This window comes from Drosophila erecta, unplaced genomic scaffold (genome assembly GCF_003286155.1).
Source record: "Drosophila erecta strain 14021-0224.00,06,07 unplaced genomic scaffold, DereRS2 tig00000055-arrow-pilon, whole genome shotgun sequence".
NCBI classification, from domain to species: Eukaryota; Metazoa; Arthropoda; class Insecta; order Diptera; family Drosophilidae; genus Drosophila; species Drosophila erecta.
In genome coordinates this window covers 8,626,863-8,654,665 of record NW_020825200.1, presented here as the reverse complement: position 1 = coordinate 8,654,665, position 27,803 = coordinate 8,626,863, and the positions used below count along the sequence as shown (strand labels likewise).

The 27,803-nt window shown below is 43.8% G+C and overlaps 5 protein-coding genes across 8 annotated transcripts; 3 read left to right on the top strand and 2 right to left on the bottom strand.

Moving 5' to 3' along the window:
* Positions 1-369: 369 nt before the first annotated feature.
* Positions 370-2,333, top strand: LOC6542309. The gene is made up of 4 exons (XM_001969065.3): positions 370-662; positions 1,174-1,321; positions 1,386-1,730; positions 1,791-2,333. Exons 1-4 carry the CDS (start codon positions 467-469, stop codon positions 2,227-2,229), a joined length of 1,128 nt encoding a protein of 375 aa, XP_001969101.1. The 5' UTR covers positions 370-466; the 3' UTR covers positions 2,230-2,333.
* LOC6543297 (nodal modulator 3) lies at positions 2,240-6,931 on the bottom strand. The gene is made up of 6 exons (XM_001969064.3): positions 6,725-6,931; positions 6,059-6,605; positions 5,001-5,886; positions 4,454-4,632; positions 3,431-4,395; positions 2,240-3,375 (listed from the first exon to the last, which is right to left on the bottom strand). Exons 1-6 carry the CDS (start codon positions 6,865-6,867, stop codon positions 2,496-2,498), a joined length of 3,600 nt encoding a protein of 1,199 aa, XP_001969100.1. The 5' UTR covers positions 6,868-6,931; the 3' UTR covers positions 2,240-2,495.
* Positions 6,932-9,876: 2,945 nt separating this feature from the next.
* LOC6543243 (protein eiger) lies at positions 9,877-15,759 on the top strand. 2 transcript variants are annotated; one of them, XM_015159554.2, is made up of 7 exons: positions 9,877-10,657; positions 13,106-13,231; positions 14,253-14,581; positions 14,644-14,748; positions 14,850-14,914; positions 15,011-15,082; positions 15,155-15,759. In XM_015159554.2, the coding sequence occupies exons 1-7, from the start codon at positions 10,487-10,489 to the stop codon at positions 15,517-15,519; spliced, it is 1,233 nt and encodes a 410-aa protein (XP_015015040.1). In that variant the 5' UTR covers positions 9,877-10,486; the 3' UTR covers positions 15,520-15,759. The 2 variants fall into 2 exon arrangements, with proteins under 2 accessions (XP_015015040.1, XP_001969099.1); XM_001969063.3 differs by having other exon boundaries at positions 14,993-15,082.
* Positions 15,760-17,088: 1,329 nt separating this feature from the next.
* On the bottom strand, positions 17,089-18,659 carry LOC6542453 (facilitated trehalose transporter Tret1). The gene has a single exon (XM_001969062.3). The coding sequence runs from the start codon at positions 18,553-18,555 to the stop codon at positions 17,221-17,223; it is 1,335 nt and encodes a 444-aa protein (XP_001969098.1). The 5' UTR covers positions 18,556-18,659; the 3' UTR covers positions 17,089-17,220.
* A 509-nt stretch (positions 18,660-19,168) lies between these two features.
* Positions 19,169-27,788, top strand: LOC6541937. 3 transcript variants are annotated; one of them, XM_026979194.1, is made up of 7 exons: positions 19,169-19,210; positions 21,892-22,139; positions 23,161-23,400; positions 24,649-25,648; positions 25,711-26,139; positions 26,199-26,481; positions 26,580-27,788. In XM_026979194.1, exons 2-7 carry the CDS (start codon positions 21,947-21,949, stop codon positions 26,772-26,774), a joined length of 2,340 nt encoding a protein of 779 aa, XP_026834995.1. In that variant the 5' UTR covers positions 19,169-19,210; positions 21,892-21,946; the 3' UTR covers positions 26,775-27,788. The 3 variants fall into 3 exon arrangements, with proteins under 3 accessions (XP_026834995.1, XP_001969097.1, XP_015015041.1); XM_001969061.3 differs by having other exon boundaries at positions 19,175-19,375; XM_015159555.2 differs by lacking the exon at positions 23,161-23,400 and having other exon boundaries at positions 19,175-19,375.
* The last annotated feature ends 15 nt before the right edge of the window (positions 27,789-27,803 follow it).

Here is a 27,803-nt window from a genome sequence, read left to right as displayed (position 1 = left end):
TCCGTTAGAACTTTTTTAACCGGTTCGATTTGGCGGGGTTTTACATAACATTTGAAAACTGTTCTGGGAAAATCACCAATTGTCAATTACCTTACATTTGGGCCCATATTTCGTAATAGATACTAATTGAATTAAAAACAAAAGTGTCTCGAAACGCGGGCACGACTGAAAGTGACTGAAAGTGAAATTGCACTAGTTTAAAGAAATTTCAAATGCATGTCTTGGGCATTAAACTTATCATCGCTGGCAATACGCATGTGTGAAAATCTGCGCGCAAAGCTACAACAACGACGCTTCAATTATCACTCTGAACTTGGAGCGGATCACCGATAGCCGGTAGTATATAAGGCGGATGCCCGGCTTCGAGCTGCATCATTCGGTTCTGCAGTGACCAACCAAAGCCAAAGCCACAGGGATACCAGCTTTTACTCTTTAAACCGCTAAATCGCTACATCATTAAATAACTATGCACAAGAACATCATTTGGTACGGAGCTGTGCTCCTGGTCGTTTACTTCACCCTGGTGTTTTGCGAGGAGACGAAGAACGAGGAGGCCCCGGCGCAATTGGATAACCAAGTGGAGGACACATGGGAAAATTTCGGCCGTGACCTAATGGAGTTTGAGGGACGTACTCGCCGCCATCGCCACCACATGTTCTGGTGTAAGTAATATCAGATATTACAATCCTAGATTTTACATGTCATTTTTAGATAGCTCTATCCCTTTTTGCTATTCTTTGATTAAACAGACACAGAACTGCTTCCAAAAAGTTACTTAACAATAGTCCCCCAGACACATTTGAGTACATAGATACTACCGATGTTATCAAAAAGCATAATTTATATAACAATTAGCGAGCTAGTATTACAAGTATTCTGATCGCTTGGAATGAACATAATCCCATCTCATGGGCGTTAACCATCCTACTTTCTTTGGAAAGTTTCCCCACAGTTCGAATCCCAGGCCAGACGCACCTCATCCAAATTGAACGAACACGAATTGCTCTCAATTAACACTTTTCACTTTCAATCTTGGGCATAGATATTGTTTAATACATTGTCGTGAAACCTTCTTTCAAAAGTAGAAATAGAAGTCGAGCAGTGAAAGTTTTCCAAATCTGATGCAATGGTAAATGATTTAATCGTGTTGATGTTTATTGGTTGTCTCCACAGATCGTCACCTGTGGCCCATTGCCATTGCTTACTGGATCAAGGTGAAAGTGGTAATCGTATCCTTCTTTGTGGGCAGTGCCATTTACTTGGGTCTGCGCTATTTCTGGCCCCATGCCAGGTGCAACCAGGAGATCATCCTGGATCATCCGTAAGTAGATCATACGACTCATGCCACTCTTAGCGGTTAATTATTAATGAATTGTATTCTTTAGTCCTTCGTCTTTCTCCCATCACGATCACATTCCCTACTCTCTGGACCACGATCACTCGGAGCACTATGATGCACCATCATCTTTTGACTCCAGCGCCAGTTTCGAGCCCTATTCCGGATACAGCAGCTATGCAGGATCGGACATAGTCTCTGATGTGCAAGGCGACTACCATAACGAATCTCCCTCTTCCTCTGGACCAAGTGGCCCATCTGGTATCGTGGATACCCGTCGACGCGGCAAGCGTAGCACTGCGGATGAGCAGGATGAGCAGGAGGAGGAGCAGGTGGAGATTGTGGATGAGGAAATTTCAGAGAGTGTGGCTCGCCAAATGCCCGCCGAAGAGCAGTAAGTACATGTTGTTTAATATTCACTAGACTAGGTTACATTTCGTTAATTCTCCTTTAGGATTGCCGATTTTATGTTCGCCTTTTTGGGCCTGGACTCCAAGGCGTGCCGACGACGATTCGTCTGTGAAATGGAGTTCAGATCCAAGTTGAATCCCATGACCAGCATGGCCTTCCGCATTGTGGGTCGCGGATTCTTTGAGAAGTACACCAATGCCAGGAACCCAATGGCCAGAGCCACCAGCTTTGGCGAGTGTGCTGCCGTCAATCCCGAGTGCGTTTTCGTCGAGAACGAGAATGCCGAGGAAACTCAGGAGTCGGCGGGACATCAGGAGGCGGACCAACAAGAAGCTGAACAGCAACAGGAGGAGCAGGCAGCCACCGAGGAATCAGGAAGCGAGGATTCGCAGAATGAGATCAACCTGCAGGCCGAAAGGCGACATGCCAAACACAAGAATCGCAAACTAAGCTCCATTGCCGAGCACATCTTGATGCAGTAGAACAGCCTTGTCTAATTAAACTATTTAATTGTATTTATTTATTTTAGCTATAAGAGTGAATAACGAACACAAATAAACTTGCCTCAATCTATGTATGGAAAGTGAAAAATTACAACGTTTTCTTAAATGCAATTCAAATTAAAAATGTTTAAGTTACAACAGGGTTAAACAAAATCTCACAGAAAACAAAACCATATGATGAATACCTACCGCGAATACCTCAAAATGTGACTAAATTGATCAACTAAAATGACTAACAGTCGAAACTAAATCTTCTTGGTCTTTTTCTTCTTGATGGCATTTATCTGGTCAGCCATCTGTTCGATTTCGCGCTGGTTGATTGGCTCGTTTTTGCGCACCTGCGTCTTGCTTTTCTGCCGCTGGGCTAGATTGGCGGCGACATCGTTAAGCTTGCTCCACACGAAGCTGAGGAAACTGGTGGCCAGATCCTGCTTAAAGAAGGCAATGGCCACCAAGGCGATTAGCACCAGAGCCGAAATCGAATTCTGGTTGAGATCCGCTTCGGCTGCGCGCACCTCCGGCTTAAACTCCAGCTCAACGAACACGGAACCCCGGTCAGCCACAAACGTAGTCGATGGCAGCTTGTAAGTATATGTTTTATCGGAGAGGGTGGACTGCAGTTCTACCACGTAGCTCTTGCCGTCCAAAGGAATGCGAGGGAAGAAGACGGTGATGCCTGGATTCAGTCTTGCTTTTGGGTTCACCGGAGTGCCGACACGCTGCGAGAATACAGGAGAATCCGAGTTTCCTTTGCGGTACATCACAATGCGCAGCGTCTTGTAGTGCTCATTGAGTGTGGCCGTCACCCTGGCGGTGATGTCCACAATCTTTAGGGGGCTAATAGCCACCAGGTTTATGTCGCGCACATCCTCGCTGGCCACCTTAACTATGTGCTGGGCAGGAATAGATCGCTCCACGATTTCCTTGTCCGGGACGACGTGAACGGAGTAGCTACAGCCAGGTTGCAGGCCCCGGATGCGGTACTGTCCATTCGCCTCGCTGGTGGCCTCTTCCTGTTGCTGGGGACAACCATCCTCGGCTGTGGCCTGAACATTAACGCCGGCGAAGGGATCTCCGTTAAGGGAAGTTACAGAGCCAAAGATCGAGTAAGCGAAACGCTTGCCACTAAAAGAATAAGAAATGCTTTACATGTTAAGGAATGATCAGAAATTTTACTTACACTAGGACAACGGAGACAGTCTCGCCATCCTTGATGTCAATCATTTTTGAGTTGGGCTCAAATTTGTACTCCTTCATCATGGGGCGCAGGTAATACTGCGATGGCGAGAGGGAGTGGAAATTAATAGCTCCATTATCGCCGGTGACGAGGTTCTTGCGATAGCTCTCACCACCGCTCAGCGAGAGGAGGACTCCGCCCAATGTCTGACCATCCTCATCCTTGACAACCACGGAAATCTCGCAGAGTTTGTGAGCACTAAACGAAGCTGTCTGGCGGTTGTAGTCGCTGAACACATAGGACTCCTTTTCGGCTTTAAGATCAAAAGCTAGAGACTCCTCAATGGGCCCAAACTTAAATTCTCCGGTTACGGAGGTGAGTACTTCCAGGCTCTGCAACTCAGGCTGATCAGGGAATGACAGTGTGACCTTTGCATCCTTAATGGCAGGAACCACCTTTCCGCGTAGAATCAAACCTCTGGTAGCCACAAAGTTAAAGGCAATATCTACACAATCACTGCTGCCAACAATTTCGTGTTGTTGGGGGGCAAAAAGTAGGACATCGCTCACTGGTGTAATACGAAGGACCTGTTCCGGTTTCAGATACGTGTCATAGCGGTAGGCGAACTTGCCATCTACTTTGTGGGACTCAGCAATGGGTGTGATCACCTCCTGACCCAGCGACTCTGACTCGAGCACCAGTTTTATGGAATCGGCTGTGGGTTCTGTGGATAGAACACGAACGCCAGTCTTGTGGGCCACTGCATTAATGATTAGTGTTTGCAACTGATCTGGTTCTGGGGTGATGAACTTGCTAGGTAGCGACGCATCATACGTGTGGCAGCCCTCTAGCTTGAAATCGTAGCTACCATACTTGCTCACGCAGAATGTATTTACTCCTGACGCAATCTTCAGTGATTCAGTAGGTGCCTTTGGCTCAGAAGGTCCAGTGACGTGTGTGTATTTCATCTTAAATTGAAAGTTTAGATAATTTAAGATATTAGGTAATTTTAACAGTCAGACTTACCAGTGCCCGATGGCTAGAGATAATGGACACCTCGTAGCCCTTGTGCACAAATGGTGGTGCATCTTCTTCGGCAGTTGCAACGTTCAGGAACACGCGGGTCGATTCATAGCAGAGATTTCCCTGGGGAATCGTAAGTTCATAGGGACCAGGAAGCATATCCTTAAAAACGTATTTGCCACCTACAATGCAATGGCATAAGTTGTATAATAGCAAATGGATATCTTACTGATACATAGTTAGGCGGAAGACCATCTTAATTCAAACAAGACCATTACGCCAAAGATACATTATCTACGGTTGTAATCTTATTACTTATCAGCGTCCAGTGGTAACGTAATGCGTATAAAATAATTTTGGGTAGGTTACCTAGTACACTGTATGGTACTTCTTGATTAAATTACAAAAACTGGTTTGAAGTTGGATGATAGCTCCTTTGCATTTCTGTGGAATTATCTAAAACCAATCCAAATTATCCACTTTAAACTTAAATGTTCTAAGGCTAAAATTCATCTTTTTCTTATGGTTAAACTAAATAATGATTACTTACGATGTGCCCTGGCCTTCCACTTGTTCTCCGTGGGCTGTCCGGTGGCATCTAAAGCCTGCAGGGTGACCTCAGCGGATGTGCAGGTGGCGGTAGCATCAGGCAGACACTGCAGTTCACCACGAATCTTTGCGCGTAGCTGGGAAAAGGTTATGCCGTTGACCGGTGCATCGCGAACCTCCGTCTGCTGCTGAACAGGGAAGAACTGCACTCCAGCAGCCTTGTCTGCATCTGTGGTCAGGACTTCAATGGTATATTTGCCAACAGGGAGAAAGGCGCACCAGTTTCCGGTCTGTGCATTTGTGGAGGCCGACGAGTGGAAGGTGGAGCCAATCTTGGTCAGTCCAACATTGTGCGATTTCGGGGACACTACTTTTCCGCACACCTCATAGGCAGATGGAACAATGGTGGGCAGGGAAGCGGTGTTGATCTGAGCCTTGACTTGCAGTGGAGAAAACTGCAGCTGGGAAGACTCCACTTCAATGTTGACAGTGCCTGCCTTTAAGTTCTCCAACGTATACGAGCCCTGGGCATCAGTCTCGGCCACCTTCTTTCCATTTACTTTGACAACAGCTGACTTTAAGGGTTGACCTCCGGCGGAGGTCAGCACCTGACCGGAAATTGTGAAGCCTGTGATCTTGAATTCTTCCTTGACTTGCAGCGTATCCTTGCCTACTTCTAGTTCCAACAGCTCGGGACTCAAGTGCAGCTTCAACTTGGAATCTAGGTTGATAGCTTGCAACAGATACTTTCCGGATGGCACATTCTTGAAAATATACTCTCCTGATTTGTCCAACTGGGAGAAGCAGGAGGATGGGGATTCGTATGCGCTATTGACACTATTAGCCGGCGCTAATGAGGATGTCTCACATTTTGGCACTAAAGATTGCTAAAAAGAGAAAGTCAAAAAATTAATAATTGGTAAAGTTAAAATACTAGAAGGCATTTGTCACATTGAGTCACAAAATAAAAATAAAGTTTAATAAAAGTTATTTGATGTGGTTATAAAAGTTAAAAACAAATTTTGTTCAGAATAGGGTTTAGCAAAGGATTAGACTTACTCCTTTTTTCTTGTAAAGAGCCACGCCCAGATTTCCGGGAAGCTGCGAGCTGGAATCAAAACGACCAACCACATCGAATCCAGAGACCACTAAGGAGTTCGCCGGCAGCTCTGTGTTTCCGCTTACCACGACCACCTTGTGCTCCGCCTTGGAGAAGTGCCACCTTGCATGCGAGGCCTTCACCACGTAGTTACCGGGAATAATGGGCGTAAAGGAGAACACTCCGTTCGCATCGCTCTTTGTGCGCCGGACTTCGCCCTGCTCAGATCGCAGTTCCACGTCCACGCCACTGGCTCCGCCGCCGGCGGCGAGGGCCACCTGACCGGTGATCCCAAAGCCCTTGAACACAAAGTTCACATCGCGACCCTGGCTGCAAACGTCCGTCTTGCCATCGAAGTTCAACTCGACCTGTTCCGGCTCGAAGCTCCAACCCGGCGGCGGAGAAATGCTGAGCAGGTAGTCGCCCTTATCGTAAATGGGCAGGAAGTAATATCCGTTTGAGGGTGAGCAATCCGTCTTGTCCTTCAGGGATCCCTGCTTGGTAAGTCTGCAGAACGAGATGGAATTAGGTTAATCACATACGGGCCAGTTAATTTATTATTCAATTAGCGGCCACCATGCGCCACAATTCTTATCAGGTCACCCCCAATTGGAACTGCTACTTACAGTTTGATCTCCACACGGGAAAAGTCGATCTCGGCGTGGCTCTTGATGAACCCTCCGCAACCGACGACTTCCATCTCGCCGGCGTTGGCATTTTGGAAAAGTTTAATTAATAAAATTACGAAAACGCCGGAAAAAAACCTCATTTTGACTACGTGCCCAGAGTGACCAGGGCTGCACCTTAGGAATACGAACGACAGTGTGGCCGTTTAAGAGCACTGCTCAGTTTGCGATAGTTGCCAAAATATACTATTGAGTATTGAAAATACTGCAACCGTTAAAATAACGGTTTCAACAGTCTTAGTATCGTTTTTATAGAATTTGAATAAAGTATATAAAAAATACATAAATAATAAAACACGTAATTGCGAAATGTGTTTCAAACGTCGAATTTTACGGTGCCAAATACTATTTATACCGGTTACTCGTAGAGTAATTTTTTTGATGTTATTTTCTTTTATGTTAATTTTTCTGATGTAGAAATTCTAAAAAATTAAGAAATGTCCCAAGGATGAAGTTCTTTACTCCATAACTAAACTTATCTTAATCGGATTTTGATGTGGCATACCTCTAAATGTTTCTGGTGCAATTCTCTACAAATCTGCATTCAAATTTAAAAATATATTTTTTAGAAAATTTTTTTTTGTAATTTTTTTGATGGTATGATGTAAAAATTCAAAAACATTAAAAATGTCCAAAGGCTGAGGTTCTAAGCTCCATAACTCAACTTATCTTAATCGGATTTTGAAGTGGCATACGTCCAAATGTGTCTGGCTCACTACTCTAAAAATCTGCATTTAAATTTAGAAAATTTTTTATATTTAATTTTTTTTTAATTTTTCTGATCTATGATGTTATAGAAATGAAAAAAAATTAAAAAATGTCCCAAGGATGAAGTTGATGAATAAATATAAATCCTTAAAAATATTTCACTTCATATTTCATTTTCTTGTATCTGTTTATTTAATCATTTACCGAATCTCAACTGCATTATAGTTATGGTTGGTCAATAAACGAACTGAGATTGTGCGATAAAGTGGATAGAATTACTATTAAGCGTTCGCCATTTGGCGTCGACATTGAACAAACTTTTCTGAAACAGATAATGGCATGTCGTATATTAATAATCGGAACCAATTTCCATCACCCCAATCCAAGATAAAGACTCACACCCGAATGTACGTACATATGTATCTATGTTTGTACATGGATGAGTGTGCGAATCAATCCGAATTAAAACGATCTGGGGCCTCAGTACCCGAGATATTGCTGCAAAGGAATTCATTTCAAGCGTCGTTGCTGCTATTGCGGCACATGTCTAATACATATCATCGACGATCGCGCGATAAACGGCTGGCACATAGGGAATCCACAGTGCGGAATATATGGTCCGAACTCCCCAGTCTCTGATCCGATCCACAGAATGACCAATAGCTGTAGCTGTCGAGCCCACACACACGCTACTTACTCAGTGGGGGGAGTATACTTACATACATATTTGTAATGAAATGACTGGGTGTCTGTACTGTTGCAAAGTCAACTGCCCGGCATTGACTTTGAAAAATGGCCTCGAGATCGTCTTGCTTCTTGGCCGTGCTCGATTAAGTGGGCTCTGGTTAAGCTTCTGTGCAAGCACGTGATATATCTTAGATCTCGCAATATCATGTACATACATACATCAGCATGCCAGCTCAATGCAGATCATATATGTACATACATATGTAAATTAACAATGGCCTCAGAGCTTAGATTGAAAATATTCTTGATATACATACATATACATATACATTCGTTCCATGATAGCATTTTCAAAATTGATTTCGTATGAAACATAAGATGTAATATAAAAAAGTTAGAAAGGAAATAAAAATCAAAGACCATAACCGAAAATTGTAAATTCTAAATCCAGATTTGCTTGGTCCTGCAGAATGCGAACAAGATTTCAACTAATGGGTTAGGAAGTGCACCGGAAGCGTGTGCCATCGGATACCCGCTGTTTCAGCCTGTGGTCTACCTGTGGCTACCTGTCCGCCGCCGGTGATTAGAAACTAATTAGCTGACCAGCGTCGACATTTGCATCTCTGCCGATACCCTTGGACGGATTTACGATAGGGGTCTGTTCGGCAGGCGGTTGGGCAGACATTTTGTCGCGACGGTGACCGATCGGATCGGATCAGCATTAGGTTTATGACAACCCCGCGCTCCGCAATTAGAGCCCGTACTTAGGCACATCGCTGACAGACCCAGCGGTCTAAGTCTAAGTAAAAATAAATACGATTTTAATGAAATGCTAGAAGTTCATTTGGCTTATCTATGGGTTTGTCAACGATTCGCCGCTTTTCGGAACTCAATTAGCTGCGCCTCGGGAATCCGAATAGAAATCGAAGATCGGGGATCTGTTCCATGTCACAGCCATGAAGGGAGCGCAACAAAGCAGCCCACACAATGAAAAAAAACCACGGGGAAGCCGCTTACAGTGGTGCCGATTTCAAAAAGCAAACAAGCAACCCCTATTAATCGCAGGGGGAGGTTTTAAGTGCACAAAACACATAAAAGTAAATGAAAGCAGTGGAAAACACTGCGCAAAAAGTCAAACACGCTTTGCTACTTATGATCGCCATATGGGCAAGGAGAATGGGAACCGAGTACAGTCTGTCTTGGCTAACAACGAAGCGATGGTCTTCGATAAGGCATTGGATAAGCAGAAATTCTAAATGTAATACACTCTTTTCTTCTCTTTTAATATTAACATAGGAAATGTACATATGTAATTAGTATGTATGTAACTAAAATTAGTTTATTTGATCTCGCTTACAGATAAAAAATGTGTATGTATGTAAAAGTAATAAGAAGAAAATGAAAGTGGTATCTACGATTTCAATGCAATACACAAATAAAAGCGAATCAAGTTATATTATTATAGATATATAATAATTAATTTAGTTCCTTTCGGCCAGAGACCACTGTACCACCAAAACACCACCCCGAGCCTTGCCAAAAATTAATTACACAAAGTAAACAGCGCAGGCGCCCTTAAGTATACCGCTCATCCTCGCCACGCGTGCGAGGAAGACGGGGCCAACTTCGTTGTCCCTCTCCCTCTCGCACGCGTACCCGTTGCTGAGAAATCAAGTTCGGTTCTGTTCAAAATTCATTCTCATTCGAATCGCCGACGCGAACAGACGTTCAAAGCAAGAAAATAAACCGGTAAAATCTGAGATCCGAAACAAGCGCGTGCGTGCATGATAGCAAAGAAAAAAGCTATCCGTTTCAGTTACTACTTACCAAGATCGAATTTCGCCATCGGGCAAATTACTAAAAATACATAATTGCACTCGTCCACTGTGTGTGTGTTGTTTTTTTTTTTGGCTTTTGGTTGTGCTTTTATCGCAAACCAGAACTGATAAAACGAGAAAATATCTCGACGAACTTGTTTTCGCGCTTTTCTTCTGCGAATTGCCGATTGCCGCGGAAGGGAAAAACAAGCTGTAGCAAAAGAAGAGTGAAATTAGTGAAGTGTTTATCTATATAGATGTTTCAGCTTATCATCTCACGCTGTCTGTGAGGTTGTTCTGTGTGCTCGTTTAGTATCTTAAATACATAGAGTGTGTTCATATATGTAAAGTGCGACAAAGCTCGATTGGAAACAGCTGTCGAGGGCCCTTGAGTGGGTGGGCAAGATCGTCATAATCTTCATCGTCTTTATCATCATCATCAGCATCTGGAGGCCCCGGTTGCGCTAAGATACCCTAGTGTTCATCAATTATGACTGCCGAGACCCTCAAGCCGTTCATAACGCCAACGAGTGCCAACGATGATGGTTTTCCGGCCAAACCGACCAGCACGGCGACCGCCCAGCGACGCACCCGCCAGCTGATCCCCCTTGTTTTGGGGTTCATCGGTCTGGGGCTGGTCGTTGCCATTCTCTCACTAACGGTAAGCTTTCCTTATAAGATATATTTACCATACCATAGCTGCTCAAGTCCAGACCCAGACCAATCGGTTATTATTACCCATTTTGCATGGGTTATCGCGGTTGTAAACACAACGAATAGAATCTGTACTGCACTTGCTTTTAATTAATAAATAGTAAGAAAATATGGTATTATTTAGCATTGCGCCCTTATCTGCCTACTTAAGATAACAAACCGTGCTTAAAGATGTATAATAAAAATTGCAATCAAATTTATAGTTAAATTTTATAGTACTTACACTTTCAAAATACTTTATACTATTTATTTATTAGTAATTATACTTTTATTATTATACTAAAAAGTATTACATATTTTAAAATGTTTGTTTTACATGGGCAATTTAGTGTCTTCCGTCGAAATTTATGTTTGCACATTTTTTTTTGAAAACGAAACTCGTAAGATTATTTTAAGTGTTCAACAGATTTAATTATATATTTATTAATTCATTTGAAAAAGATTCTTGTTCTCCGAATTGAAATGGCCATTCCATACTTGAATGCCTTTGTTTTTGTTTCTGTGTGGCGATCAATGATTCGTCAGAATTCCAAAGGTGTGGGGATATCAGTAATTTGGGGAAGTTTGCCCATAATAGAGATAGGAGTGAGTTGTTTTGGGCTATGTTGCTTAATCATATTTTGGGGCGCCTAATTGGAGCAATAATCATGATTATTGCCGCTTCAATGATTGTTTGTTTCAAAACGGGTGTAAAGATTTCGCACAGGTTCTTAAACTTGACGGTAACCGATAACCTTTTTTAGAATCGTCTACTTTGCTAGTTTAATTATGCTTTGTTATGCTTTAAAAAAAACCATGACAGTGATAGTTATTTTCATCTGGAAACCAGATTGTACCCATAAAGTATTAAAACCATAAAAACGGAAAGAGATTTCATTCAGCCATGAACTGCCCTCCAGACTCTGAACAGACTCCTATTTTTCGGAAATGTTTATTTCAGTAGCTTGCCAAAATAAAATGCGAATAAATATAAATGCAAATTGGACTTTAACAACGTATGTATATAGACACCCCCGAAATCCCAATCTAAAAATGAATATTTAACCTCTGGCACGCTTCTGCTTATAAAGCTGTTTGTCGCAAAGTCTTTGTTGATGCCAAATTAAAGACGAAATTCCGCAGATGCATAAATTGAAATGAAAACAGACTTTATGATCCGTGACCGTCGCAGATAGGTTAACTATAATTTGGCATGAAACTATATTTAGAGCGAGAAACTCGGCGGCTTCTTGGCTGATCAAGCGATGTCATCACCAACACGTCTTTAGGCCAAATCGATTCCTAATGATCTAGCTAATCCAAATAAAGCGGATGCAGATGCTAGAGAAATGTTTATCGGTACATGTCTGTTTTTCCTTTTGTTTTTGTTGAACCGATTTAAATGCCACAGAGTTCGTTCTGTTATGCATTTGCAGCAGATAAATCTTCTACTGGGTTGTTGTGTCATGTTTTTCGCTGATAACTTTGGAAATGACTGTGCTCGCTGAAATGCGGATTTGAATTGCAGAAGATTAAGTTTCTGGACTTGAATCTGCCGCCTCCCCCACCCAGGACTCCTCCATGACCCACTCAACTTTCGCTCAAGTGAACGGAAATCGTACAATTGACAATTGACTTGTAAATGATTGGCTTCAGCCCACTGACGTGGGCCTTAAGTTTGGTTTTCCTCATAAATCACTGTTAAATCTTGAAGCATTTTTCGTTGTTTAATTCAATTTCACTGCCCTGTACGACATCCGTACAGTAAGTGACCCTCGTCATCCGTGGCCTCTGGGAAAGTGACAAACTGCAGGCGCTACGATCGATCTACTGATCACCGATAAGCTCTAATGGAAAGTGGTCTACTGGAAACTTAAACATGCGCCTCAAACAAGTTTCTTGGGTCGGCGTAAGGTCTATAATTTATACAAGAATTCAGTACAAGTTGTTGAGTGTACCTACATACATACACATACATGCATGTATGTATGTACACATGTGTATATGTATTTACCCGTCTGCGCGCACAGTGGCTTAAGTTGAGCCATTCTTTTTGATTTCGGTTGCCAGTCGAAACTTGAGAAGTGTCTGTATATAAGGCCTCTGCTCGGCCCGAATGTTAATGATCCATTAAGCAGATTATGTGGCTGAGTGGCGATTTGTGTACCTCGCCGTCCGTACTCGTATTTCCCCACAAAATCTCTTTCGTCTCGCCTCTATCAGTTTGTTCAGTTAGTTTTTATATATTTTTCGGGTGTCAAAAGTTCGCGGCACTGGGTGTTATATGATGTGCTGGGCCTTAGCACCAGCTATAGATGTTTAATTGGGGCTACATTAAATTGATTGCCCAACTGCTAATGACCCGATGATTAGAAACAAGCCTGAATGAGTCTGTAACAATTGAATTATCTTGCAGATCTGGCAGACAACGCGTGTTTCGCATCTGGACAAGGAGCTGAAGAGCCTGAAGCGAGTCGTCGATAATCTCCAGCAGCGTTTGGGCATCAACTATATGGATGAGTACGACGAGTTCCAAAAGGAGGTGAGCAATTGCGTAGATCACTCTGAATCATCAATATTTGTGCTCTTCGATGGGCAGAGGCTGTAACATTTGCCTCGGGCAAATACAGATCTCTCGAATTGTTTACAAAGTCGGAAATAATTGTTATTCCTTGAGGCCAATGCTTGAGTTTTTAATGAGGGTATATCGAACTGTTGTTATTGAGTAGCTATTATGGCATTATGCTGAAGTTTTTTTTTCTTTGCCTTAAATATAAATGGTAATTTTCATTTTGTGATAGCAAACACTTATAAGGTATCTCTTAGTCGGTGAGCCACGCGGCTCTCTTTTAAAAATAATTCACCAAAAAAATGCCCAGACATGCATACTATGTGGTTATTGTGTGGGACATACAAAAAATATTTATAGAATTATGTGCTAAAATATAATTTCGGAGCGGTTTCATCTGTTATTTGTTTCATTTATTTTGCTAGCTGGTTGGCCAAAAACACATGGGAAATTATCATAGATTATTTAAAGTATAATGTCTCCTTCCGCAGGGAAACACTCAATTCAAATATGAGGCGCCAGCCGGTTCACGTAATTTATGAGATACAAATCCCCAAGTGACATAAGGCAAAAGCCCCAATAATTCAGGAAAAGTACTAGGCTCTATCAGTAGATATAGTCGTTCAAGGCGAGCAAACGCTTTTGGCTTTTGGCTGTATGTGACGATTGATCGAATCTCATCAAATGGCCTAATGGGCAGAGATCGTTTCAAGATTTTAAGATTTATTTATATTTTGATGGCTGGGCATCTGTGGAGCCAATTCTCTTGAGAGTTTCTTTCGCCAATATATGTACATTTATGTATATGTATATTATGTATTCGAGCGAGGCGCCATCAATTAGGATGATGACGAAACAGCCTGTGCTGCGGGCGTGTGTCTAAAAATGAACGTCCCAAATGGTTGTGAGATATGTGCCAGGACTGTGCCAGCTGCAGTCACGTATTTGGCCAAGTGTTCTGACCCAAAATGCTGACCCCATCTCTTCGTTGCAGTACGAAAATGCCCTCATCGACTATCCCAAAAAGGTGGATGGCCTCACGGACGATGAGGAGGACGACGACGATGATCTGGATTCCGTTGCAGACGGGGAGGACGACGAAGATAGCTACGGCTCTGTCGATGATGGTGGCGCTGACTACGAGGACTACAGCAGTATGTTAGACAAGCTCAATAATGCACACACCGGAACCACGCCCACATCTGAGACCACTGCAGAGGGCGATGGCGAGGGGGAGACGGACAGTGCGTCCTCCGCCTCGAATGATGACAATGTCTTTGATGACTTTACCACCTATAATGCCCACAAAAAGAAGCAGGAGAGGTGAGCACCGATTCGGTTTTCAGGGACCTATTATATTCAGACCCTGCCTTTCTGCTTCACAGAAAATCTCGCTCGATTGCCGATGTACGTCATGAGGAGCAGAATATTCAAGGAAATCGCACAGAGCTTCAGGAAAAGGCATCAAATGAGGCAACTTCCAAAGAGAGGTTAGTACAATGCTCTGATAATAATGTTATGTCTTGCAGGTTTAGATTAGATTGTTAACAGCGTAACTAAAACACATTTATATTTTCGTTTTCATTTGAAGCTCTGCACCACTTCACCACCGTCGCAGGATGCATTCCCGCCATCGCCACCTCTTAGTCCGCAAAGGTGTGTATTGCAGAAAACCGATACAATTGGCAGAAATCGAATACCAAATCTCTATTCGCACCTCTGTTAACTTTGCAGGTGAATCTCTTCTTTCAGCCAGATCCGAGGACTCGAGGCCAGCTGCCCATTTCCACCTGAGTAGCAAACGGCGTACCCAAGGGAGTATGAGTAAGGAGATGCTTCCGCCATGTGTGCATATGCTTAAGGCAACCTAATGAGCTCACTTCTTGAAATTCACAGGCTACCATGGAGATATGTATATAGGAAACGATAACGAGAGAAACTCTTATCAGGGACACTTTCAAACGCGCGATGGCGTCTTGACGGTGATCAATTCCGGCCTATATTACGTATACGCCCAGATATGCTACAATAACTCGCACGACCAGAACGGATTTATCGTCTTTCAAGGAGACACTCCATTCCTGCAGTGCTTAAACACGGTGCCCACCAACATGCCACATAAGGTGCACACCTGCCACACGAGTGGTCTGATCCACCTGGAACGAAACGAGAGGATCCACCTGAAGGACATTCACAACGATCGCAATGCCGTTCTGCGGGAGGGGAACAACCGAAGCTACTTTGGCATCTTCAAGGTGTAAACTTGAGAGATAATCTCCGGTCAGAGGATGGAATACCAGTTTAAGCTTTAGTCCCCGCGACTGCTCGTGAATACGATTCATCGCCAGCGTGAATCCATTAGTTCGTAGTACCTAGTCTTAGTCACTCATAACCTAATCTCAATCGGAATCACGCATTAGTCAGAAAACGGAAGAAAATCATATTTATTTTGTATATACTCGTTCGACTTTAAAAACTGAATAAAAATATATGTAGCTATACCTTACTATGTCTATTAACCACTGGTAAAAGTTAAGAAACATCAATTGTATCAATTGCTACCAGTATGAATTGAAAATATTATTAGCCTTTTCAATTTAAATCTCAAATGAAAAGCCATTCAAAGGAGATTTCCCAGCGCTTTATTTGCGCAATTCCTGCTTACTATGGTCTTTATTAAAAATTGTGAATGGCTGGGCAATTGCTTTGCAAGCGAATAATATCCGGACCGGGAGACGTGTTGCAGCTGAAGCGTCTGTCCCGGACAACATCTGCATCATCGTCATGGAAACAACAGGAGAGCAGGGAAGTCCGGATTCCCCAAACATGTTTCCCACCTGTTCCGAGAATTCGGACAATTGGACACGTACGAGGGGCTAAAGTACAGTCATCCGTAGATGTTCAAAGCAGTCTTGCAGGCTTCATGTACAAGAAAATATTGAGGTGTCCTTTTTCCTGATAAGCTTGATTGCTCAAATAATCAATTAGTCATACCTTGTGTTGCCTAGTGAATGTTCCTTGAAAACAAGGAACATTAACCAGAAGCACAAGTCGTGTGAGTTCTTCTGTGAAAAGATTCAATTACCAGGAATTAATGAGTATGTATGCAACAATTGCTTTTTGAATACACGCCACATGAGTTTCCTATTCCAGATGAATCCGCTCATCATGTTAATTAAAGAGAAGTTGAACGGAGATAGTTCCCCATTGTAGGGCCTACCTCTATTCTGAATACTACTTTTTTATTTGCCATTTTCAGTCACCCCAAAAGACAATTACCGAGTGGTTGAGAGGGATAACTCCGGAAATGATTGTTGGGCGAATGCATGCTGATTGTCGGGCGGGCGGAGTAACAGGTGGCTCAGATTCAGGTCCTGCTGATGGGAGAGCAACAGTTCGTTCCCGGAATTGGTATGTGCTTTTGGCCTGGCCAGAACGAGTGTACATAACCCCCAGCTGCAGCTCCGTCAGATGTTTCGGGTGGCATGCGCACTGGCCAGGAAATCGCAACCAGGCCCGAACTTGCTGGGGAAATGGCATCCTGTCGGCCGGAAAGCTTTCGACTATTTACCTGGACAACAAGGCTTACGAATTCCCATTGCATCCGAAGTCAAAGCGCATTTATTTTGCATGTCGAGCCTGGCAGTTTTCTAATTTCACTGCTGTGTGTTTCAACATCCCTTCCAAGTAGTCCAAGTGGCTGTAGGATCTGCGAAAAATAAATTGTCCGAAATGGTAAGTCAAAAATCTTTTTCTGGTAGAAACACTGGAAATGTCAACAGGTGGGATTTGAAATAAATAACTTTCGCAATACAGAATAATATCATATATGTACATTTTTTATTGGACACATCAATTTGAATGTTCTTCGGTTACTGCTTCTGGCAAATGTTTTTTTTTAATGTTTCACTGAAAATATTTTGCTCATAAACATGAGTGAAGAATTCTCTAGATTCCCGATACTATTCGGCCTTCTGGCCCAACTTGGCCTGAATCTCGTTAAGAGTTTTTCCCTTCGTCTCGGGAATCAGGAAAAGAATGAACACAAAGGCGGCCACCGAAAATCCAAAGAAGATTGCAAAGCAAGCTGTAGCTCCAATAGAATCGTTAAGAACCGGAAAGAGAAGGGTTACGATAAAAGCAAAACACCAATTTGTGGTCCCGGCTATCGATCCCGCCAGTGCCTTAACATCCTCGGCGAAGAGCTCGGCCATCATTAACCAGGGAACAGGACCGAATCCCAGGGAGAAGCCGATAATGAATATGCAAACGGCCATTAGGGCCAGCCAACCGACCCCAGATTTCATTAGCATGCCAAAGAAAAGGGCCATGACCAGGGTGCTGATGCCCATCATGAAGGCGGAGACCATCAGGAGTATCTTGCGACCGACTTTCTCAATCACCAGGATCGAGATGATGGTGGCAATTGCCTGCACGACCCCCACTATAATCGTTGATATTCGGGGCTCCAGTGTCGATCCAGCCTTCTCAAAGATGAATGTGGTATAGAAAATGATCGCATTGATGCCCGTCATTTGCTGGAACAACATGAGACCGATGGAGAGAAACAGTCCCTTGAGTGTAACCTTGCGGCAGAGTGTTTTCCCAATGCTGGCCTTCTCCTTTTGGCCCTCGGCGCTCATGTCCTTCAGTTCACCGGCTACATCCGCATCCTTACCTCGCAGAAATTTCAGCGATTTCTCCGCCTTCTCCGACTTTCCCTTTTGGGCCAAAAAAACCGGAGATTCGGGCATCCAAATCAGCAAGACGAAGAAGATTACGGGCAAAACCGCGCATGCAATGTTAAAGCAGAGTGTGTTCGCAAAGCCACCAACCACAAAGGCGTACAGAATCCCAAAGACGATCAGCAGCTGGAAGAAGCATCCCATGACGCCGCGGTACTGCACCTGGGCTATCTCAGTGACGTACATAGGACAAGCCACGCAGAAGGCTCCTCCGCAGAATCCCACTATGAAGCGTCCGGCCAGCATCATCGCGATGTGCTTCGCCAGGATGATCAGGAGCCATCCGACGAAGAACGGTGGCAGCAGGATCAGCATTGTCGTCTTTCTCCCAATCTTGCCAATGAGCACGCCCACCGGAATGCACGAGAAAGCTGCTCCCAGAGTCATCAAAGATCCCACCAGGCCCCATTCCGTTTGTCCAGGGGAAAAGTCGTACGCGTTGCCATTCTTGACATCCTTTTCCACGGGTCCTGACCAGCCGATCACAGCGCCTAGGCAAAAAGCCCCTAGGGCGCCGATTAAGCCAACAATAAACTGAGTGGCGGCTCCCATTATTACTTGAAAGGGGCCAAAAAAACAGGGGTCTACTTGTATTAATATTTGTACAAATTTCGAAAGTGATGCCAATCGCACTAAAAGTAACAGTGTCTACAATGTCTAAGCCTACCTAATAGCAATATTTCAGTCTACTAAACGTAAGATCTATACGCCATCCTAGTTCGTATACAGATTTATTAGATTTATAAGTCCTAGTTCAATTTTTCCTATAGAAATCCACTCATTGTCATCCTTAACTGTTACAACTAAGATTTCTAATTACAGCATCAACACTTCATAAATTGTCAAAATTTAATTTTCAATTATTAAACACATTTTAGCAGAAACACAATATAACATTATATACACTTTCTCTATTTGCTTTTGTTACTCGTTTGGAGTTTTGAATCTTTTTTTTATTTATTTGTGTTATATGTAAGAATTCGGTTCAGTGTCCAACCGAACGAAGCTCGACTGCAGCTGAAAGCTTTTTTCTGCGCCCCCCAAGCTCCCCCATGTCCCCCCATGCTCTACTTGCCACACGAGAGGACGTAGCGCTCGGAGAGCTTCGGCTGTCGTCGGGTGCCGTCGGTTCTCGCGGGTCCTGTATAAAGCATGGAAGCTCCAGAGACTGGCGACACTCTTGGTTCCGCCTTGGCTGAGCACAGAGGTGGGTACAGTGGCTACTGGCTGGCAGTGACGAGCGCTTACTGTGTGGTGCTGGCGTAGGCGTGACGCCATGTTGTGAAAAGTGTCTGGCAGAAAGTGGAAAATTCGCAAGGAAAACTGCACTCGAAAGTGGCGAAAATAAACAGCATAGTTTAAAACAATCCAAGTGAGTTGTGGAAAGTGCAAACTTTTTGGCCAGTGTGCTTGTGTGTGTGTGGCATGGAAATTACGCAAATGTTGCACAGGATTTTCCGTTTCCATTGATTTCGCTGGTGGGCGTGTGTGTACATATATAAAAATATATATATACATAGATATATTTTTATGCGTGGGCGGGCGAAGCGGAGCCAAAATAATTGCGTACAATTCATTTGCAACTCCCGGGATTCACTAATTGGACAATGGAGCTGATGAATTGTTTGTTGGCCTGTTGACAAAGTACCTCGGGCATTTCCCTGAATATCTGATACATACACACGTTCGCAAAATCTTGGCTAACAAGTTGGCAACTTCCCCGAGGACGGGACATTTGCCTCGTTGTTCTTAAATATTTTAGGGCAAAAAGCTTTTCCCGGCCCCTAATTAGCCGCTTCCTTTGCCGCCAGAATGCATTTACATTCACTTAGTCGCCGGTCAAAAGCCCGATTGAATTTGTCCCGATTCCCCCAAAAGGATCCCTTTTCTAGCGCAAAGTGTCCGTGTCCTGCTCCTGATATAAGTGTATATATATAGAGCAGTAGTATCCATGGTTTCTGCGACAAATTCAATTAGGACGCTAATTTAAATGCCCTGCTGGGTCGCATTTGTTCGGTCGGGAAATCTGATTGGCGAGAACCAGCGCCTTTTCAGCTGAAACTCAATAAATTATTAGCACTGACTCCGTTTAATGGCAACAGTGGCATCAATCAATATTAATCATACGCCCCCTGCACCACTTGAGCTGTTGGCGGCGATTCCCATTAACCCGTACCTTATTAAGACTTTAGTTCCTTAAATAGATCATAATCGAATTACCATAGACAGAGAATATACTATTGTATTACAACGAAGTTTAAGTAGAAGTGCATATTAATCATACGCCCTGTTAGCCACTAAAAGTGTGCGATGGAGGAAATGCTAGAAAGAAACAGTTTTTACAGCTTAGCTCAGCTGAATGGTAACTTTTCTTTGATAAGTTGCTTTAATACCTATTTCAAACTATTTTTTTCTGTCATGATTATTTGAAAACTGATTTAAATACTATTTTCAAATACGAGATACAGAGTAGCCCTATTCAATTTCTCTCCACATTATAAGTGCCTTATAGGAAAATGGGAAAAGCAACGTCCCGATCAACAGGCATGTGGCTGGGAAACCCTTTGCAATCGAGGGGAATTGGAATCTGCTATATGCAGCTGCGTTTAATCTGGATTAGAGCCAAGGCACAGACACAAAAACATCAACAACTGGGGACTCGCTTTCTTAGACAAAAGCCATCCAAGCAGCAATAATACAATGAAAGGGGACTGAGACGAGCCAACAGCTGCAGGCGAGACGCAAATAGGGTTCTTCACCAGCGCGGGGGATTGGCCATAGAAGCAGCAGGAAAAGCCAAGGAAAAGCGAATGAAAAGCGTCGGCTGCCTTGACATTTAATGGGGGGAAAATGAAAAGCAAACGTGGCCACCACAGGTATGAGCCAAGCGAGCGGAGCACAACTATGGCGAAGAGTGCTTGTGGGTAGTGGGCGTCCAGGTGTGATTACCATATATTCTCCTTCCAAGCCATATATTCCATCCGAGAAAATGCGTAGCATACTTATGTGCGCCACCATGAAGCCGGGAGAAAAGCGGAGGAGCGAATAAATAAGGACGGGATGAGCATTTCAATGGCAGTTGGCATCCGAGCAGCTATTCAAGTTTTCCATAATTGTCAGCTTGGCTTTTGTCATCGGCCAAGAATGCCGGAAAGTCAGGCAGGAAAGTACAATAGCTGCTCGAATGAAGTTCTCCCCTCTAATTTGCCAAGCACGCTGAATATTTGCAGGCACATTGGAATTTTATTGATTTATATTCCTTGGTCCCTTCCATATGCAGGATGCTGTGGGATTTGCTTCATTAGTCAGTCGGATGAAATGGGCCGATTATTCAAATACTTCGTGCGGCATAAGCCCGGAATTTTCGGTTACCTGCTGCTCGTTTGCATAATTAAGCGAGGAAATATGGAATTTCACACGCCATCAAGTGGCCGCGAAAAGATGACACCTGATACACACTCACAAACACCGACATACAACAAACCCCACCCACTCTATGACACACACATTCATGCACGGAAAGGTAAACGCTTTAAAGTGCAAATGTAATTAAAAGTTTTTTACGCACCTGTCGCAAACGTGTCGGGCCTTTGAATCCATTTTAATCGCGCACGCTCAACACTTAACTGGTTTTTCTAAGCCACGTTTGCCGATCGAAAACTTAAACAATTCGATGGAGTTTTAAATACTAAGTTTTAAGTCTTACTATGTCTTAAAGTGAGTAAACTTCGGAACTTTTTGTTCTCCTATAAGCATATGAAAAGTTAAAGAGACAGAAATATTTTATGAATAAGATGTTTGATTTATATTTTCTATGATATAAATTTATATAGAAAGTTCAAAGGAAAGTCCAAATATTATTATATTATTTAAAAATGTTTTTTCCAGCTTTAGGTGCCCAATTTGGTGTCAGAGTGAAAGAAGCAAAGCAGCTAGCGAGGCAATGGCCAAGCGATTTGTAGGCCCCGGTGGTGCCATGCTGGTGCTGCTGGCGGTGGTGCAGTGCATCCTAGCGACACCACAACGCACCGCCGCATTTTCGCTGCAGGCGGCCGTGGATGAACTGCATCGGCGGGAGGCGGCCAAGTATCCACTGAACGCCCCACCGCAATCCGCATTGGACGACTGGGATGAAGGTGAGTGGTGGGGGCGAATCAGGGCGAATCTGGCCGGGAAATTGGTTTCCCTCAGGGAATAGCGCAGACCTTCACCTTTGCTCACACGTAACGGCGGCGTAAGTTAATCAAGCAATTCCCCAGCAAATTTGAACTTTGATTAACGTTAAGGTTAGGCTTGATCTAGAGTGAAGGGCAGGCAGGACCTTTAGGATGCAGAGCCTTCCTTGCAGTTTATCAATTTTTTATGCATACCCTGTACTCGTCGATTAACAACTTCCTGTGTGTGCTCGAACAAAAAGAAAGCGTGGATTTTTAATGTACTTATAACTCTAAAGAACCTTTAGATGTTTAAAGACTTTTGCGGAATATAATATTTTAAACTTAACGAACATGTGTACAAAAGTAAATAGTTATAATAGTAATAAATAAGTTAATAAATATATTTTTATATAATTAGAGAGCAATGACTAGAATTTTGCAAAGTCTTTGATAGTTTGCAGATAGATGATTGCTATTTGAATAAAATATTTAAAATATTGATCAAGATAAAAATGAAACTATATTTGTACGTGCATAAAATCCCAAAAATTATACTTTAAAGTTAAGAAATACACAATACGTAGTCAGCCAATGGAGGATTTCTGTTCAGTGACGCATTTTCCTCCATATGCCAATACACATATGTATGCCAAAATATTAATATTAGATTTGTGTGACTGGCACTAAAGATGGGCCGTCAACTGCATGTGTAGATTACATAAGCGTAAGTCCTGGCTGAAGTCTGAATGTGATATCCATCACAGGCAGATGAAAGCAGAGGGACGAAAAGTAGAAAGTGGGAAGCCGCATGAGGAGTGCACGTGCCTCGGATAGGCGATCCCCAAGCACAGATTTTCCGGATTTTCCGGATTTTCCCCCCAACAGTCACATGGACCGCTGTTACTTTTCCTCGTTTCCGTTTTCTTTTCTCTTTCGGCCACTCCACCACACGCTTCACCAAAACCCCACATCACCATTCCCCCTCCACGCTCTCGCACAGATGGCGATTTATTTGGCAAGAATAGGAATCGGAATCGCCATCGAGTTAATAAGGCACTTGGCAAGTACTTAGAACGCGACGAGGACAACTACGGTCCGGATCACAACCTGGGATTGGGCTTGGGTCTGGGCATGGGCATGGGGCTGGGACTGGATGACGGCGGCGACTTGGGCCCCAATAACCTGTCCGATGAGAAGAGAAAGCGTTTCTCCTCCTTTCGGGAACGTGACGAGCAGTTCGGTAAGTCGCAACCACAGCACTGACAAAACACGCACCTCAAAATGGCTACTCACTATGAAGGTCCTTCACGTAGAGCACTGCACAATGCTAGTTTGCTGTTTTATTTGTAATTGATTGGAAATATGTGAGCATATTGGCCCGCAGCGAAAGTGAATTAAAGTTCAACTGTGTTGCCCCAATTTCATTCGAATAATTCATCACATAGCTAAATAATATGTCGCACTGCATTAAATATAAGTGAGTGTACAAACATAATTATCAGTTTTTCATCAAATAGTTGGGAAGCTATTCAACTTGATGGCAAGTGCTTATAATTTATAATTTACAGCTTAAATTGATTTGGTACGTGAATAAATTCCAAAGCTCTCGAGGGAATGATAGCATATTTTAAGAACCTTTTCTCGTAAATATCCTGATTGAGGAGCGCACTAATGGACAAGTATTAGCACCTTGACCAAGTGGCTACTTTTGAATGCGAATCACCGAAAACAATTTATGGGTCTAATCCTTAAGTGCTATTATCCTGACCCAAGCTGTGGACATCCATGAGCCGCCAGAAGGTGGCAGCATGGAGTGGATTCGGCCAACAATGGCCTGGCTGAAACCACTTAGCTCCGATTAACTTGTGAGTGCTGAGTGGGACGATGGTTGTGGCTCCATGCCAGAGTCCCGATGATGAATGCAATCGGCTGGAAGCGGCTCAGGACCGACAGATCCTGCCTGTCTTCCTGTCATTTGATTTAATGGCCTGCCTACCCAGCAACTTGAGGCATGTGCTCCACACACACGGCCAGGATTTATCGACTGTCTTTATCCCATATTATGTTTTTGCCAAGGTCAAAGTTAAGTCATTTCTCATTGATCGGAAAAGCAAATCGTCGAATATCAAGACATTTATCAAGTTTTTAAGATATGTAGCCTCATAAGAGCATTTAAAACTTAATATTTGACATAACGCAAGGCATGTTTTCATCCCGCTTTTTCATTTAAATTAAATTTGAATCTTAAGTTATTAAATAAATAACTATTAAGCTCTTTATGTCTTTTGCACAAATTTATGGCTTTTGTTTATATTTTATCAGTGTGGCCGAAAATAAAATAACCTGGTGTTAATGGATGGCATGGTTATTTTATAGATCGCAGTTTAATGTTAACCAATAAATCAAAACAATGTATGTTATTTAACACTTTCGGAAAACTGGAGGACCAGATTGATATCCCTAATTCCTCTCTCCAAATCTTTTTCAGATGGATCCGCACCTTCGGCTTTCCGTGAGCGTGAAATCCAGCCTCTGAACGCAGAGCCCGCACGCAATGAGCTGACCGAGCAGTTTCTGCGCGAGATCGAAGAGGCCAGGGATCGGGATGCAGTGCGTCAATGGTGGCGCCACCTGGACCAGGCGAAAACCCAACAGGAACCCGAACAAGATGCCGAGCAGTTCGAGCAAAAGAAGCGAATGCGAGTGCCTCCTTACTACTTGCTGATGCAAAAGAAGCGCTCCTATCCGGTCCTCCCATGGTTGCCGTATAACGGCGATAAGCGGAAGCGCTTTCCGGTGGCCAAGCGGAGCACCACCAACTCCAATCCGGAATCTCCGTTGGGCCGAACCGATGAGCGAGTGGCCCAGGAGCTGAGCGAGCTGTTCGGCCAGCCCGGCGAAACCCAATCCCATCCCGAGGAGAAACGCAAGCGGTCGGCGGATGAGCAGCCAAAGGTCACCACCAATATACCTGGATCCCCGCCAGCCACAGCCACCGCCTTGGGGGATATGCGTCTGGAGATCAACTTTCAGCGGGTGAATGTCACAGCCAAGGAGACGCCCACAGCCGCTCCAGCGGGCACCGGTGAAATGGTTCAGCATGGCGGCCATGCCGGTCATCATGGTGGCCATGTGCCTGGAATGTCACCCGAGTATCGCCATCGCAAACGAAGTGATCACGCGCATGGCGATAACGCCGATGATCCGGAGGCTGACGAGCATGATGAGGAGGGTGAGGAGAGCTCCGATGAGGATGACCACGACGAGTTCGACGAGGAGGACGGTGAAGCTGACCTGGAGGCCGAGGAAGCCGAGGAGCAACGGCGCAAGAAGAAACGAGCTGCAGCCAGTCTAACTGGAAATGGTGGGAGCACTAAACACCTCCATGCACCCACTGTGGGTCACCTGATGCTCCGGGCAAAGAAGTCCATAGATTGGTCGCAATACTTCGGACTGGATCGCAAGAAGAAGTCCTTGCAGAAGAAAGAGTGAGTTTCCAAGGGAGTTAACTTTCTTAAACATTGGTTTAATTAATTGTAACTTCAATTAGAAACCTAAGGAAACGCAGTGAAACGGATAGTAGCAGCAATAATGATGAAGAAACCGACGATGACAGCTCCGAGGCGGAGAAAAAGAAGCGTGACTTCGATGCCGAGAAACTGGACAGCATGGACAAGAAGCTGCAGTCCATCGAGGACTTCATCATCGACGAGACCATCAAGTATACGGGTGCCCACGAGGGACTCAACAGCAAGGACGACATCCGCAGAATCAAGGACCATGTCCTCTCCCGCTTGGCAACCGCTTACAGTCTGGAGAAAATGCGCAGGGCTCTGGATAAGTTGAGGAGATCAGTGGACAACGAGAGTCACCTTATGCGCAATACCATCGAACCGGAATCCGAGGAGAATGCATTGGACTCCAATTACTGGCTGACCAAAAAGTCGGTGAAGAAGGAGCAGGCGGAACAACTGGCGGAGTGAGTAGTGGGGCTTCGATCTGCAATATTTCGATGTGCATATTTGGCTAATCCTCCAGAGACTCGAAACCACCCAAGGACATGGAAAAGAAGAAGCGCAGCGGCTACTTGCGCTATCCGGAGCAGCCAAATACCATGGAGGAGGCCCTCAGCTTGGGTAGCGTCCCCTACGAGACCCTAAACGACGCCTACCTGGGCAACAAGAACTACATAGTGGGCTCCAATCAGTGCCCCATCATCGAGTCCATGGCGGAGCGCTGTCGGGGCGTCGATCTCATCTCCGGCGACATTAACCAGGAGCTGCTGCCCCTCTGCGGCGTTCACCAGATCTGCTATCTATGTGTAAGTGGTGCGCCTGCAATTGGTGTGCATTTCTCTTGGTTACTTTGGAAAGCAGGGTGCCAAAGTTCATCCATTGTATTTGTGTCTTGTGTTTTCAGGGCGCCTCGCAGGTTGCCTGCGATTATCAGTACTTGGCGGAGGCGGATGGCGTTTGCGGCGACAGCAACGAGTGCCAGTCGGCGGCTCGGTCCATCCTGATGATCCTGCGGGGATCCCACGGACGGCAGCTGGGTCCTCGGGAGTGCTTGAAGAATCCCTGCTTGTACAGGGCCATGCGGGAGATCGGGCTTTAAGCGGACTGTTCCGGATATCCTAACGTCTCTTTTGTGTGCGTTCAAAAAGAAAAGCATAAATCGATAATGAAAAAAAACGATAATGATAATGATAATGAAAATGAAAAAACCGTAATGCAACCCAGAGAGAGAAGATTACAATATGAGCCCAAAAAACAACCAACATAAAAACCTTGCTGAACTGGCAAAAATCAAACGATTGATTCAAAACCAAATAGTCGTCGCATACAAAGACATAATATTTTGATGGATTTTTGTGTCCGCCTCGCAAGGCGGCAGCAGCCAACTAGAGTTTACCAGATACCTAAAGAGATGCATATAGATATATATACAATTTGGATTTAGTTAATCGCAGTAGACGCCCGATGTGGCCCGATTTATTTGGTTTAAGTGTTTAGCGTGAAATGGAATTTTTCGAAACATATTTGCACGTTTTATGGGTGTTTAAGTGTACAAACGTGATCATAGACGAAACATACATATGCGTAACCAAGACAAACAAGTATTTAATCCACAATCTGCTTTTTAAGTAACTTAACTCGCTTGACATTCTAACGAAAATGAAAGTCAGAGCTCACATTGGCAGCTAGTCCTCCATAGTCACCGCCAGAATTCTTCTATTCGGTTTGGACTTGGAGGTGTGCACATACACCACATACTGCATGCCACATACATACCAAATACCAAATACCATATATATAACGATTTTAGCCTACACCGGAAAAAACTACGTATCTTTGCGAACGCCACTTGCAGAGCAACTAACTATCTGAGACTTCTCTCTCCGCATTACTTGTCTACAGAAGAACATATACATTAATGTGTTTCAACGTGCTTACAATAAATGGACATAACTAAGACAAATATTTGAAGCTCTAACAAATCTATAGATGTGATTATTAATATATACAAGGAGTTTAATAAATGTGTAAATCTTTTAGGGCCACCATATACCAATCTGAACAACAGCAAGATGTTTGGTTGCGAAATCAAAATATTATTAATGTATTTACATAAACGAACAAATAT

Bases quoted from the DNA above. Each gene is read 5' to 3' on its own strand.
- LOC6542453 (XM_001969062.3), bottom strand. From the start codon at position 18,555: ATGGGAGCCGCCACTCAGTTTATTGTTGGCTTAATCGGCGCCCTAGGG.
- LOC6541937 (XM_026979194.1), top strand. From the start codon at position 21,947: ATGGCCAAGCGATTTGTAGGCCCCGGTGGTGCCATGCTGGTGCTGCTG. The intron at 22,140-23,160 runs GTGAGTGGTGGG...GCTCTCGCACAG, and splicing joins ATTGGACGACTGGGATGAAG to ATGGCGATTTATTTGGCAAG. The intron at 26,140-26,198 runs GTGAGTAGTGGG...CTAATCCTCCAG, and splicing joins CAGGCGGAACAACTGGCGGA to AGACTCGAAACCACCCAAGG.
- LOC6542309 (XM_001969065.3), top strand. From the start codon at position 467: ATGCACAAGAACATCATTTGGTACGGAGCTGTGCTCCTGGTCGTTTAC. The intron at 663-1,173 runs GTAAGTAATATC...TTGTCTCCACAG, and splicing joins TCGCCACCACATGTTCTGGT to ATCGTCACCTGTGGCCCATT. The intron at 1,322-1,385 runs GTAAGTAGATCA...TGTATTCTTTAG, and splicing joins GAGATCATCCTGGATCATCC to TCCTTCGTCTTTCTCCCATC.
- LOC6543297 (XM_001969064.3), bottom strand. From the start codon at position 6,867: ATGAGGTTTTTTTCCGGCGTTTTCGTAATTTTATTAATTAAACTTTTC. The intron at 6,606-6,724 runs GTAAGTAGCAGT...CTCGTTCTGCAG, and splicing joins TCCCGTGTGGAGATCAAACT to ACTTACCAAGCAGGGATCCC. The intron at 5,887-6,058 runs GTAAGTCTAATC...TTCTCTTTTTAG, and splicing joins CTCTTTACAAGAAAAAAGGA to CAATCTTTAGTGCCAAAATG.
- LOC6543243 (XM_001969063.3), top strand. From the start codon at position 10,487: ATGACTGCCGAGACCCTCAAGCCGTTCATAACGCCAACGAGTGCCAAC. The intron at 14,582-14,643 runs GTGAGCACCGAT...TCTGCTTCACAG, and splicing joins CACAAAAAGAAGCAGGAGAG to AAAATCTCGCTCGATTGCCG. The intron at 14,749-14,849 runs GTTAGTACAATG...TTTCATTTGAAG, and splicing joins GAGGCAACTTCCAAAGAGAG to CTCTGCACCACTTCACCACC.